This window comes from Tyto alba, unplaced genomic scaffold (genome assembly GCF_018691265.1).
Source record: "Tyto alba isolate M040663 unplaced genomic scaffold, T.alba_DEE_v4.0 Super-Scaffold_7, whole genome shotgun sequence".
NCBI classification, from domain to species: domain Eukaryota; kingdom Metazoa; phylum Chordata; class Aves; order Strigiformes; family Tytonidae; genus Tyto; species Tyto alba.
The window spans coordinates 16862898-16877870 of NW_024881328.1; the positions used below are offsets into that span (position 1 = coordinate 16862898).

A 14973-nucleotide genomic window follows, 5' to 3' on the forward strand; every position below is an offset into this window, starting at 1 on the left:
GCAGTGAGTTTGGAACTAGATGATCTTGAAGGTCCCTTCCAACCCAAACTATTCTACTGATTTGAAGTGATCCAGGTACACAGCATTATTTTTTGTTTACTCCTTAAATTATATATTTCTTCATTGCCAACTGTGTGAGCCATTACATTCCCTCACCTTTTCTTGCTGTTTTTAAGGGCAGTTTTGATATTCAGAGAGCAGGATTTTTATTCATGCTGTCCCACATCAGTAATGCAGGTGAATAATGAGAACAAAATAGTATACATTTGTGATCCTCACACAAAAACGTGACCATGGAAAGTATTTCAGAGCTTATTTACACCAGGCCTGTTGCCATCTCCTTGCCTCTACCCCAACACAGTATCAACTGAGTCCAAATAATTCTGATAGATCCAAACTCATCTTTAAAACCTCCTTTAGTAACCTGGAAAGCTGTAAAACTGGTCTTGTTTACATATCCTTCTCATTAAAATAAAGGTGGTTTTGCTTTCTAATGTAGAAATCTCTTGCTGTAATCTATATCTATCACTACCTCACTCAACTATCACGGAAATTAAGAATATTATCTTTCTCCTTGTAACAACATATTTAAATAATTGAAGAGAGTTACAGAGAAAAAACAGGTTCTACAAGACTAAACAACCACCACTATTTTAACCTTCTCTCACAGATCATGTTTTCCACGGTTGTCATCATTTTTTTAGCTGTTCTTTCTAACAATCCCATATCCTTCTTGAACAACAGTATTTCATAAAGTAACCTAACAAAACCTTTAATTTTAATAAGTCACACACATACCTGATCCATACTTTCTGGAATGAATTCACCCTCACTGTTGATACTAGTGAAGGACCCATTTCGGGCCACCTGATGCAGCTCATCTGGAATGTATCCTGGGGGAGGTGAACTTCTATCACGAGTATTAGAACCTTTTAAAAGAAAAGGGCTAGTCACAGTCTCTTCACTACGACAGAATCCAGGGGCTTTATTCAAATGCTTCATAGGCACTGAGCCTGCCTGGATCACTTTCTGCTTTAGAAACTTCCCAAATGCCTATGCAATACAAGATTTACGCATAACATTTCCAAAACTCTAGTCCAGGAATTATGAAAAATTTGGGGCAGGGCTGCCTCAATAGCATTAAAAGAATTTTCATTTTATAGGAACAGAAATATAATTTGCCCACACATCTAGCTAGGTAAATTTATTCTTTTGAAACAAAGTAAAAATCCCAGTGCTTCCACTCATGTTAACTAATCCTTTCCAACTCTTGAGAATTTCAGTTTTCCTTTGTAGAAAATTACATCTGCAAGAACATGAATACCTCTGTGGATAACAAATTTATTTAATTGTCTGAAAAATTATTCATTAAACTCTCTAGTTTCATAATTAAATATGGAAGTTAACATCACACCAATTTTAAAACATGAATAAGCGAAAATGTTATATCAATGCCAAAATAAGTTATCTTAAACACATGTTCACACATTAAGATCAAAAAAAAATGCGGGAGTCCTAAATTAAGCAAAGAAATTAATTGCCATATAAACAGATTCTTCAGTAACTCAGTCCCGTATCTGAAAATAAAGGGGAGTACTAACACCAACTTTTTAGGATACCCATCACTTACCTCAAATAATTCTACATAGATTTATTTACTTGTGATTTTTTTTTTGTTAATTTTCTGTATCTTATATATATTTAAACCAGCTTTCACTTAAAATTCAAAATCCACTCCCCAGAGTGCAAACTTTATAGTAGAGTCATTGATCGGTGAGAGAAATTCAAACAGTCTGTGTTGAGAATATTACAAAAGGAAAGTTTTTACCATTGAAGCTACTGAAATATGAAGCTTACCTATTACAGACAGTCGCCTTTTTCTGTCTGCCACACCAAACACTATATTATCTAAATCTTCCAGTGAGGGCAAGGGTTCCACGTTATTTACACTGGGTGACTGAAAATGCAGACATATTACAAACTGCAGTTATTACCTTATACTCCTGACCATGAAATACTTGACAAACTTTATAGGCTCTGTGCAGGTCATTCCTTTTTTTCAAGCAGTCAAAAAGAAGCTTACCAATTTATATAAAAATTCACCTATTTTAGTAGCTCATTCTTAATATTTAAAAATAATTTTCAATATGTACTAATATAGAAACCCTATCAATATAATGGTGTTAGATAATGCCAGAATAACTCACTATTTAGCATGTAGTCCACTGCTACTGTTGGCTACAAAAAATATTTAACTTGCCACAAAGGAGTGTCATCAACATATGACTTAAAGAACAGTTTCAAGTAACTACAGTTAGTTAAATTCTATGTACTTCTCAAATCTGTACCACATCACCACCCTATTAAGGAACACTTTGCTACCACTGCAGGCAAGACAAACAATGAGAGAGGAACAGGATTCAGAAAAAAAGTTAAAACCAAGTCAATACAAAATGCTAAGAGACACTTAGAGTGAACTGAATAAACAATCAATAATATTCTGCAATTGGAAAAATGTCATCTTTAAGAAAAGATATAAATTATATTTCAATATGAAAATTGAGGAAAAAGACATTTAGCATATCAGTTCATACCTGTGTATTTCCGTGTATTACAAGCAGTATCTTCAGACTCTTCATATGAACACTACGGTCAAGCAGTTCAACAGCTTTGTCCAGGTCATCCTGTGTGGTTAATGGAATTACAAGCTACAAAAAGGGGAAAAGGAGGAAAAAAAAAAGATATCTTAAGCAGGACACAAGAAAGAAATGAAGAAGTGCAGATAAATAAACTGAAGCTATCTTTCCTTTCATTCCAAACAACTTGAAATTAAAATTTATTAAATGATGTCTCAAGTTAGCACCAAAATGTCTGATATTCAACCTTAACGCTTCCTTCATGTGCCTTCAACAGGTACAGCATGATGGAACAAGTCTTCACACTGAAGGAGCAACCATTTTACATATGTACAACTTAATATCCTACAAGTTTCAGAGAAACATGTGCAACACTGTCAATGTATTTGCCATCACCTAAATTAATGCAAGTATAAGATAAATAAAAATAAGCCCTATTTTAGAGAGAATAAAGCACATTTTTGTATTTCACACTATTACAATTATAGTAATGCAACTTCAAACAAATAACAGAATTTTTCCATTAAAAAAACAGAATTTGTTAAGGAAGTGTATCAGGCATTATGTGATCCACATGGAACAACTGCGGTCCTCACTAGAATCTTACTTGGATCTAATTAATTAGAATTAACTTGGCATACATGCATCTTTAGAATAGAAAACATTACACCACTAAAGTGCACTTGAGATCCAAGTTTATAACAAAAAAAATTGGGCTTATGTTTCAGGAGTGTAAATTATGACTTTTGCTTATAACAAAGGAACAATGCAATATAGATTTAAAAAGAAAAATCTATTCTACTTGTGAGTAGTCTCAGTCAGTGATGTTCAAATACAACATCAGTTGAAATACAATTCTTATATACAAAAAGAAGTGGCAATGAGGGAGGAAGGTCTTGGTAACAAATGAGCATACTGTTCGTTTTAAGTTGCAGTCTTAATGCTAATGACAGGTTATTACCATTACCATCACATTTCTGAAAGGTTATGGGATGATTTGCCAACTAGTGCAGAAGTTGACAAGCAGAAAATCTGCTCAAATGCAAAAAAAAAAAAAAAAAAAATCTATCAGAAGAAAGAGCTGAGGCTAAAGCATCATGAATGGCCATTTCTTCTGATCTTTATACTGTCCAAAAGTTGGAATACTTCCTTTTGAAAATTAGTTTCACAGAAATGCCTGGTAAGGTAGTGAGTAACTAACAAACAGCCATTACAGGCATTTTCTTCTGCAAAGATGCAGATTAGATACAGCAATTATTTTGTGCATAAGCAAGCACACAAATAATCCTCCATTCACTTTGCTGACTCAAGGCAAAAACCAAAACTAACTCCTAAGAATGGATCCTGCATCTGTAAATACGTTTCCTATTAATAATTCCATCTCTACTTCTAAAGGAAAGGTGAAAGTAATATTGATGAGGCTTAAGTGGCTTGTCAGTGGTAGAACTGTTCCCAAGAAATCTTTGTGAACCAGCCACTTTAAGAGGAGCAACAGTTAATCTTAGTTTTCCGATCTAAACATTACTAAATGCAGCATTCCAGCTATTATCCAACAAGATTAATCCCTAAAGAAAAAAAAGTATACAAGAAAGCATAAATGTTATTTCAAATTTACAAACATGGCAAAGTTCAAAGAGGTAAGGACTTTCCCAAAGTCATGCAACAGGACTGTGGCAGAGTAGAAAGACAATTTACCCATTCCAAATCAAGTCTGAGACATAATTCATTAAGATATGACTCTCCTCATAAAACATTTCATGTATCTCCTATCTATCCTAATTTAGACAAGCCTTATATATTTGAGAACACACACATTAGAAATCTGGGGTTTTGTCATGGGAGTAAGTTTTGTCACAGGAGTGGTTTTCACTGCTCACAAGAACAAATTTCAGCCTTAAAATAATCAATGTACAAGTCACTGAGAATTTAGAAAACACAGAATATTACCTCATTATTGCTGTAATGTAAATCCATAGTCTGTCCAAAAGCAACTTTAGCTTTAGCTGCAAGATCTTCAAGTTTAACAGGCCTTGGTAATTGCAGAATCCTAAAACACAATTTAAGTTATAAAGAATTTTTTTTGTCCATTTCTTATGAAAATCTGGCAACTCATTATTAAGAGCAGGCTTAGAATTAAATTTCTTACTAAGACCACCATAAGAGGCTATGCTTTATTCACTGTCCTCCATACTTTGAGTCATTAAAAGAGGGAAAAGCAGCGAAAAAGTTAAGGGATAATCACATTATGACTATTTTACTTGCTTGCACATGGCTTCTTTCTTAACTTAATGCTTTACATGCCTCCATTCCACAGGAAAAATCTTAGAAATTTCTAAAGTTTTCTACTTTGGAAAGCTACGACAGTGGAATACCATAGGTTAACAAGCATAAGCATCGGAAAGCAACTACTCCTACAGCCCCCATTTTTTGGAAATCTGAGGACGGTAACTAAATGTCACCATCTTTACCATAATGAATTACATGGTCAAACTGCTGAGTCCATCACTAACCGTGCTTCAAGTGCGCTCCTGTGAGAATGGTGCAGTTGTAGGGCAACAACACAGATTTTCTTTTAACTCAATGTTTCCTCAAACCAAATAGCCCAAAATGCTGGTAACTGACCTTTTACTATTGAAAACTATCATATTATTTGAGACATAACATCATTAAACAGAAAAAGTTTTTATAAGTGACTAAGCTAGTAAGGTACCTTCAATTCACACTCAAAAAAGAAACAGCACTCAAATTTTGTGAAGAGGAAAAGTTAGCAAAGGGTAACTGTCCCTTTTATCAGTGTTTCAGTTGGTACACTGGTTAGGGAACAATATTTCTCACTGAAATGAGGCCAGAAGCCAGGCCACTTCCAATTAAAAATTATTTTAGGAAAAAAAAAAATCTTAATAAAAACCCAAACACCACCACCAATTCTCACTGTAGTTAACAATTTGTTTAGCAAGCCTAGAAGTCTGCCCATCACACTGCATGCTCCTTGGTACAGAGTGCCACATTCACTACTGAAAAAAACTCTGGAATCACTTCTCTTTTCAACTTCCCTTTATAAAAACTAGTGAGAAATCCATTGCATAACTTATTTTTCTTGCATAATTTCATTATTTTATCTTTAGGTCTACATGCTCAGGCAACAAAAGTATTATAACTCATGTTGAGCAATGAGCCTGGGCTGCCCAGCACCCCTGGGCGAGCAGGCTCAAGTTACTTGGGACAGTCCAAAACAGAGCTAGGCCCATCAGCATAAAAGTTTGGGAAAGGTGTGTTTGCACACACTTAATTTTACTTGTATTCATATTGAATCAATTAACTTAGTCCACTGTGAAAGTGAATTAAGATAAATTGCAAAAACGCACTGTCTGTGCAGACTGGCAGTGAGTAAAGAGTTCTCTATTTTAAATTCATGCTTCCGCTTATTTTCACAAGAAATTGCTAGGTAGAAGAGTCCTTGATTTCAAAGCTTTTGAAAAGACTTATCTCCAATTTACTTGTAGCACTCAACCATTACCAATCCACTGTTACATGTGACGTTCTTCAGCTTCTTTCTATCACTTTTCTGAACATTACTACCTAGAATGTTACTTAACATAAAGAGAGAGCACATAGTGTAATCAGCAAGGATGCACACTGATCTACTGCACATCACAGTAAGGGGTGACCAGAAGTAGCATATGTTTCATTATGAAGCAATCTTTACTTCAGGAATTTACCATTTCTGTTGACAAATAGTGTGACCAGAATAGTATTTGCTTTTCAAGACCTTATTCTATAACCATTTCTCTGTAGATTTACGCTTTCAGGAGGAGACAAACAGACAAAATGAGTTGTCCACAAACCAGTTCTGCATGGAATTGTAGATCGATTTCAGTAAAAGCTTCTGAGCATCCATCAGACCAGAGATATAGAGAGATAGACATTTGTATACTTTAAGCATATACATCATTCACACCTCATACACAAAATGAAAATAAATTTTAACGGATTATTCAAAATTATCATCGAAAACAACCTAATTATAAAGTCTAATACATTTTTGTATTACACTTATCAGATTGGTTCCTCCGAAGTACAATCCAATACTGAGCTTTAAGACCCAGGCTTCTTCCTCTGGGTGTTACAATATCAACATAGTATCATGCATTTATTATGCACGATGCAGCAAAAAAAATATTTGCTGGTCTACTCATATTTGAGATTGTGCTAATGATCTAAGTACTTGTTCTAGACTACAAGCATCTATCTCAAGGGTAAACAAATGAAGGATATTACACGGGACATAAATACAGTAAGATACTTCTGCATTTATGTACACTTAGAGCCCACATTTTAAACAGATTCATTCTCCTTAAATTGTGTTCATATCAAAATTAAATTTAAGCTCAAACCAAATACACTCAGGTAACTGAAACACTTCAAACAGTTTTTGAAACTTTATGATAGGAGCTCAACAAGATTAAGTAATTAAAAGGCAAGGCTGTTGTGTTCCCACCTTACCTTTTTTCACCTCGATGTTCAAATTTGACTCTAACATCATTCTGTAAGAAAAGATATAAAGGAACCACTATTAGTTTGTTGCTACCTCTTTTAATAAAGGCCAGGAAATCCCATTCAATAATCTTACACCAGAAGTAAAATCCTTAAGCAGTCCATATTTATTTTCTGTCCTTCCCAATATACCAATCATTTTAACAAGCTACATCCACTAAGGCATCTGATAGAGGCTTAAAGTGTGCAAAAAATACAAAAAAAAAATATTCCGAAGTACAACAAATGCTTCTGTAAGTAAACACATTATTTTCTATCAATATATTTTAATATTATAACAGATTCATTATTTCAAATTCAGCATGGAACTGATTACCAAAGAATTCTCTATCGTGAACAGCTAGGCAGATTTAACTACCATAACAGGTTTTTATGTACACTTTGGAGCTGAGCATTCCAGGCTTAAGAAATTTATCTTGTTTTATAAGCATTTCCATAGAAAGCCATACATGTAATTAGGACAGCATTCATTAAATCAATTTCCCAACAACAAGGATGCTTGTAAATAGCTGAAGTTACATGAAAATAAAGTTGTGTTGCAAAATCATAATTTTAAGAATCAAATGGTATTAGCAGCTATTGCAGGGAAAAAAATAATGCATTCAACCAGAGATTATATCCAAATAACAATGTTGTATCTTCCAAAAGAATTACTTGATTCATAAATGATTACTTTCAAAATTCACAAATTTAAACAGAATGATAAACATGTATTTCCCCTCTCACCACTACCACAATTAAACTCAGAAATGTCTAAACTATTCTTCTTCTAGCTTTCTAAACATTATATTAAAATGATTTTGAATCATATATGCACATTACTACAATGTCTAAAGTCACAGCTCAGAAGTGAGTTATGTGACACTAGCAAAGTACCCCTGTGTTACATACTGAACTCTTACAGCTTTTAAAGCACAGAATTAAAAATATGTAGCCATTGGTTTTTGACAGTTTAAGAACCAAATATATTCAAATACTTTGATCTTTAACAGGTTAAAACAAGACTGCACAACCTGAAGTTTCATAAAATATTGGACAGTCAATTAAGGATCCAATCAAATAAACATACAGTTAACTCAATAGGGCTATTACAACAATTTGGGTAAAAATCTACATCCTCTCCTCTCCTAATCTCTCTATATAGTAGTTCAAGCCTACCAACTAAATATTTACTACTCTTCTATCTGTGTTCATTATCTGCAGAAAAAAAATACAGCTGAAAAGAACTCACATTTCCAGCATATGAACAAACAAAAAAATTGAGGTCAAAGGTGCAGTAAAGGAGCTTACGTGTGTTTTTGCTGCTTTACTGATATTCTTTAGTATGATATAGCTGACAACTGAGCAATCTAATATACTTACAAAATCGATTCTAAAGAAGTGTTCCAAATAAGAGATACTACCACACCTTGATATTTTAAAATAATCTAATACAACAACAATAATAATAATAAACATCATCATCTACATACAGTGCCAAAATACCCCTACAATCTTCAGTTCATCAGGGTCAGAGTCATTTAAGCATACCCTATGACCTGGTCTGAAAGACCACCATTTCATTTTGCTGCTAGTTTAAGAACATGAACAAAGAAAATGGCAGCACACGTGGGAGACTAATAGCACATTCTGGTATGCTCACTGGTCTGGCAAGAAAAATAATTATAGAAGTCACAGCAGGACATTCCATGTTCAATAGGTTAGTAAGGATATTAAGGATTACCTGTTTTTTAGGCGAAGATGACTTTGGTTTTCCTGTTTCTTGCTGGGGCAAGACAGGACGACTGGCCTTATGAAGCACAGCCAAATCCTGCATGATTGAATTCAAAGCTTGCTGCTCATCTGCTCAGAGAAGAATACCAGATAAGAGAAGTATAAATGACTGCTACATTTGAAGTGCACTACTGTCTCATTTCACAATTAGGCAGGCATTATTCTAAAAATCTAAAAGTCCACATTACACTTCAATATATAATTGCCAAATTAAAAAAAAAAATACTGCCATGTTGCAAACATTTTTATTTTATATATCATTAATAGTGCTTAAGGAAATAAACAGCTTAATCAGTAAACATACTAAGATGGTAGGTTTGAAAGACTGAAGTCATAACAGAGATTGACAACTCTACAGAACTGTAGGCTGTATAAGAGAAGGGTGGGTCAAAAAAAAAAAAGGTTTATCTATTTTGTTTCAAATAATGTCCATGGATAAGATGTTAACTAGTAATCATACTTTTCCCCCAGTTTGTAAAATAAAGAAAAAGAAAACGGAGTATTTTCAAATGATTTTTCCTCTGTACTGAACAGGTATGGCCATGCACACAGGAAGCATACACAAAGTCCCAGAGGAACAGCTCCACTGTTTGAACATCTGCTGACAGCCCACAGAGTATTTTAAAAACAAACCAAAAACAAAACACCGCAAAACTTTTCCAGAACTGCAAATATACATTTTCTTATTAGGGGCAGGAGTGCTATGCAGCTTAGATTTCAAGTTCACATAGAATCCTAAATCCTGATGATCTGTGGCAGCTATGAAGGCCTCGGGTCATGCTAGACAACATTTGCCCTGGAACTGGGCTGCTCCTTTAGACAGGAAAGCACTTCGGAGCTCAGAAGCCTGTACATCCATCAGTAAGGGAGATATATTAATGACTAACATTTTCTATTGATTCCTTGCCACAGCAACAGTACTATACTCAACATGCATCTAGAACACTGGATAACAAAATTTATCTACAAAGGTGGTGACTGTATGCCTTCATACTACTTCACAACGGATAACTTTTTTTAAGAATCACTGCTACGTGCTGTGATTTACAAAGAAAAGTATTTCTCAGACATGGACTTGAGTAAAACTCAGCATTAAAATCAGCACGTAAGCATTCCAGGTATTCAGCGATGATGAGAATTTCTTCACACTCTATTCAAATATAAACAAATATATTTGTGATATCAGGAAATTGTGGGACTTCTGTGTTCTAATTTAATAGATTCCTAACAGATCAGAAAGCTGGTCTGAAAATGAGCAACTTTGATCATCAGTCATGCTGTCATTATTCATAACTCTACTAAGATATGCAAATCTATTAAAGCAAGTTTTATTAGCAATATTTAATGGCAGAACTGAAAGCATTCTTGCAGCTCAGTTATTCCTTTCTCACACTAAAACACACTTCAAAACTTGCTACAATTAAAGAAGTTAAGCTACTTTCTTGCATTATAGCCTATTCTAGTGCTCAGCAATTAAAAAAAAAAAAAAATTGTTCTTTTAGCAGTTGTTTGGAGGAGGTTTGATTCCCAGGGGTCATTAGCATATTTCATGCAAAAGAAGCCAAAGCATTGTGGCAAAACATCTAAAGTTTACTGAATATCCAAGTATCCAGACTCAATATTAATTTCTCACACAAAATGCTGGAGATTATCAGAAATCTGAAGAGTGCTGTATTCCTAGATTCGGCTATTTTATTATTAAGCATGAGGTTACGAAAAAATTAGCATAACAACAGAAGATAAACAAAAGTGATACAAAACTGTGTGTTTTGGTTGGTTGGTTTGTTGTTTGGGTTTTTTTGTTTTGGGGGGTTTTTTTAGAGAGTGAGCACTCATAAGTGTTTACAAGAACAACATGGTCAACTTATTAAAAAGCATGTACAACTTGAAAAATCAACATCCAATTTAAAGTAATACAAATGTGCTACATATTTAGAAAACAAGTTTTCTTACACAGTCCTGGCTTTGCACTTCAATGACAGAAGACAATACAATAAAATTCTTTAATACATACATTGTGGGAATTTTTTTTTCCCCAATAGCCAATACCATTTAGAGCGCAGTAAATACTGTTCACTACCCTAATACCATGAATCTCAAGTTCCTATATGTGGATTTTTAAGTTACAACATAGTGAGGGAAAAGTGCTATATTCCAATAAAAAAAAAAAAAAAAAAAGAAATATTTTCAGTACTAGCAAAGCAGCTGAATACTGCCTTTCATGTAGATGTTATATTGAGTTACATTGCCAAAGCACACATTTCTGAGGAATAGTATTACATGAATGTTTTTGGTCTTCAATATAAACGAAAAGTAGCTGAATTAATTTTTTATATACGTTACACACAATACTTACCCATAATGGCAGTGAGCCTGAAAACTTGAACTTCAGCAAAACAATTGCTTCACTAGCATTATTTTATTTCCTAAAATGCAAAATCAGAAATACACAAGTATTGAAGTTGTCAAAGCCTTGTAAAACAGCCAACTCTTCATTGTTTATGGGCACTTGTTCCAATATTCTACATATCAAATATGCATATAAACTACAAACAAGATTGCATATGTGGAGAAAATAGATACTGTCCCCAAAGCCTCACTGAACTCCAAGCAACATATATAGACTTTCAGAAGACACAAAGCCCAAACTAAATATTCTTCAGCTGATCTTAGCCTCTATCTACATCCCCAAATGATGATTAGTAGCTTAATTAGCCATTACACTCTGCTATATGGGATACCCATTACTCCAGATTATTAAGTACCAATTCTTTTTTCTACAGGTTCCTGTATCTGGTGTTCAACATTCTGTGTTCAGAACTACATAGATATAGATCATATATATAAAAAACTCACAGCATAAATCAGGAGGCGTCAATATCTACTGATTATATACACTAGAAAACTTCAATTGGTAAGTTTTCTTTGTCAGAATTCAAGAGCATCTCAAGACTTCAAAAAACAAATACCTCTGGAAGACAGCAGGTATTAACTTTTAAATATACAACATACAAGTTATCCAGAAAAGCAAAAACACAGGGGGCACATTTATGAACAAACCCTGTCTATCACAATATCCTGATCATCAGCCAATTGAAAAAAAACCAATACTTAAGGACCAATTAAAGTAAGCTTTCTATGAGCTGCTATTATGGAGCTTAACATCAAAAAACTAAAGACATAGTCCTAAATAGTCAATGAGATTTGTTGTAATACAGGCTACCACAGGAAGAATTCAAAATTTTTTAATGCAAGATCATAAAAGAAAACTCTAATTTCTGAAGCAGTCACTGTGACCAAGCAGGAAGAGCTTATTCCCTCCTCCCTTCTCCTGGCTGCAGTGGAACCATTCATCCTTCTGACTCAGAGCTGAAAGATCTACCCTACTCCGACAAAACATTATTTCCCTGCAAGTTCATTCAAGGACCTACACCACCAGAATATGACTTTTTTTTTTTTTTTTTTCTCTTTTTAAACAAAATTTATTGTCTCATGGTTTAGATCCTTACCAGTGTCAAATGACCCCTGATGCCAGCACAGGGCCACCTGTGGGAGCACATGGCTGAGGACACAGGGCTGGTGGGCCAGCTCTTTCAGCACCAGCTAGGCAGGCTTCTTTGCTTGAATATTCTGACAATTTTCTAGCTAACAAATTACAATTCTCCAAAGAATTTCTGAGCATCTTCAGTTAGGCATCTAATAGTTTCTGGCATTGCGTCTCTTACATACTCATTTCATGAAAACAGCATTCATTTCACAAGTGGAACTAGAAAGGTTCAAGTACTGCTGGCATATTTTTTCAGAAAGAAATTTGGACTTGAGAGCCATATAAAGGTCTCTCCTGTATACTGCCTTTTACCTACCTATCAGATGACTCATCTATTACTGTCTACTTCAAGTTCCATAATAACCAAAAAGAGATCAGGCTTTTAAAAAAGATCCAGAGGTCCCACTCTGCAATCAGAAATCAGTTCATTTGAAAGAGCACACAAGAGATCACCTTAGAACTAAAATAAAGCTGAAAATGTGATTGAAGTGTATTCAGTTACATACTCCCAAGTCTACAGGCAGCCTCAAAACAGCACCTTAAACAGCTTCCAAGTGCAGTGGGAAAGAAATTCCCATCTAATGCTTTGTAAAGTATTAAAGCCTGCAAGCGTGTGAGAAGTATACGTGGCCTCGCCTGCCCCCGGTCTCAAGACAGCCCCAACTTTTACTACTACCATGGTCTCCAGCCTCTTGACACCACCGTGGGAGACAGAAAAATCTGTTTCAAAAAACAAAATTTTAAAAAGGAAAAGCTTCTGTTGATTTATAACAGAAAAGGAAAACTGTGAAGATACAGAAGAAAGGGATTTGTACTAATCTCCAGAGAAGAAAATAGGGGCTGAATTTTCATTTATTTGCAGAACGACAGTACTCAAAAATCACTCAAAATAGGACAGAATCTTTGGGCCTTGCTCTTACACTAAATGCCAGGAGATCTGGATTACTTAGTGAACTGCCTAACTACCTTTATAGCCTCAAATATCACAACTAACTTTTTTTTCCCCATGTCTGATTCTTTGCGTCTTCCACATCCCTGAGAGTCAAAAAAGCAAAACAGATTGTACCTACGCTATGTTTATTTGTATCTGCAGTAGTCTTGGGTGATCTTCCATAGAATTATTCACTAAGGTGCTTACAAAACATTTAACCCTTTATTTGATCCAACTGTCTTAAAAAGAGAGCTGGTGTCATCTTCATAAAATGCCTGATTTAATTAGCTGTCTTAATACATGAAAAATAAAAATGTGTTTCATGACTTTGAAGTACTTTGAAATGCTTACAAGAAGTATTACAAAAGAAATACAGAAGTTCTGTGAGGCATTTTAAATTTGTGCCACACTAAGAAAATAAGAACAAGTTGTATGTCCAAACAAAAATACTGTAAATGCTCTTCCTCAACCTAGATGAAATAATCAAACTTGGAAGCTCAAGATATTTGAGCTGCAGGGCTCATATAGGGTAGGCAGGCTGAAGAAGAAACAACATCTTAGAAAATTTCTGTAAGTTCCTCCAGCTACAAGAATTCATTCTCTACTATTAATCTGTGGCATCTCTCATTAGAAGAACATAAGCTAAAGAGAGCATCTATTTCTTTTCCCTTCCACTTCCTTCATATTCTTTAGAAGAAAAAACCCAAAACACCTAGAAAAATTAAATTTCAGCAAATAACTTAGGGACCTCTCACTTTATCATACCTTTTAATCGAAATTCTTTCTGAATTTTCTTTCTTTTATATGAAATTTCTTTCATATAAAATATAATTAATCATCAACTAAACATCTTAATAATCTTTTTGTTAGCCTCTAGTGTCACTTCAACAATAAGCTAACAACATTAAAATTTCAAATAAACAGGTGACCCAGATCAAACTTTACGAAGACTTCACCTTTGTGAATTGAGAACACACTTCTGTTTTTAGCTGCGCGTTTCTGCAATGAAGTATAACAACAGGGTGGTGGAGGGGAGAGAGCAAAAACAGGCTGACAAAAAAAAAGACAACATTTTTTAAACAAAAAATATACAACCAGTAGAACGGGAAAATTGCATACCCTAATGCACGGTTACAAAGTGTCATTAGTAAAACACACACACACACACACACAGAGTGGATGACAATCCAGGACTAAAACAGAGCGAAACAGAAAAAACTGGAACTCAGATTCAAGAGTGGCAAAGGCAGCAAAACACAAGAGCAGATGCAAAGGTAGAATAAGATTATCTCAAGGTCTTGCAGAGAGACACAAGCAGCTTGAATTTGAATGTAATTAAAGAAAGGATGACAGAGAGTGAATTTCAAAAAGGTGATGATGTGATAAGAGTAGCAAACAAAGAAAAATATCCTAGCAACAGCATTTTGGATATAAGGGTGGAGAGATGCTGATTCATATTCATGATTTGCTTCCCATCAGCCACCTTCCACAGAGCCTTGGAAGTCTTTCAGAATCTGAGAAAGCTGCTGAAA

At 34.6% G+C, this 14973-nt stretch overlaps 1 protein-coding gene across 5 annotated transcripts in view; it reads right to left on the minus strand.

Moving 5' to 3' along the window:
• MAP3K2 (mitogen-activated protein kinase kinase kinase 2) overlaps positions 1–14973 on the minus strand; it is a 56645-nt gene that overhangs the window by 25957 nt on the left and 15715 nt on the right. For 3 of the 5 annotated variants that reach the window (XM_033003904.2, XM_042784069.1, XM_042784068.1), the window contains exons 2-8: positions 11320–11389; positions 8914–9032; positions 7140–7180; positions 4584–4683; positions 2595–2708; positions 1858–1957; positions 799–929 (exon numbers count right to left, since the gene is read on the minus strand). In XM_033003904.2, the coding sequence (XP_032859795.1) occupies positions 799–929; positions 1858–1957; positions 2595–2708; positions 4584–4683; positions 7140–7180; positions 8914–9032; positions 11320–11323 (609 nt within the window). In that variant the 5' untranslated portion in view covers positions 11324–11389. Of the gene's footprint in view, positions 1–798; positions 930–1857; positions 1958–2594; positions 2709–4583; positions 4684–7139; positions 7181–8913; positions 9033–11319; positions 11390–12472; positions 12492–14397; positions 14417–14973 lie in introns of those variants that run through there. The other 2 variants (XM_033003906.2, XM_033003905.2) reach the window with 2 other exon arrangements.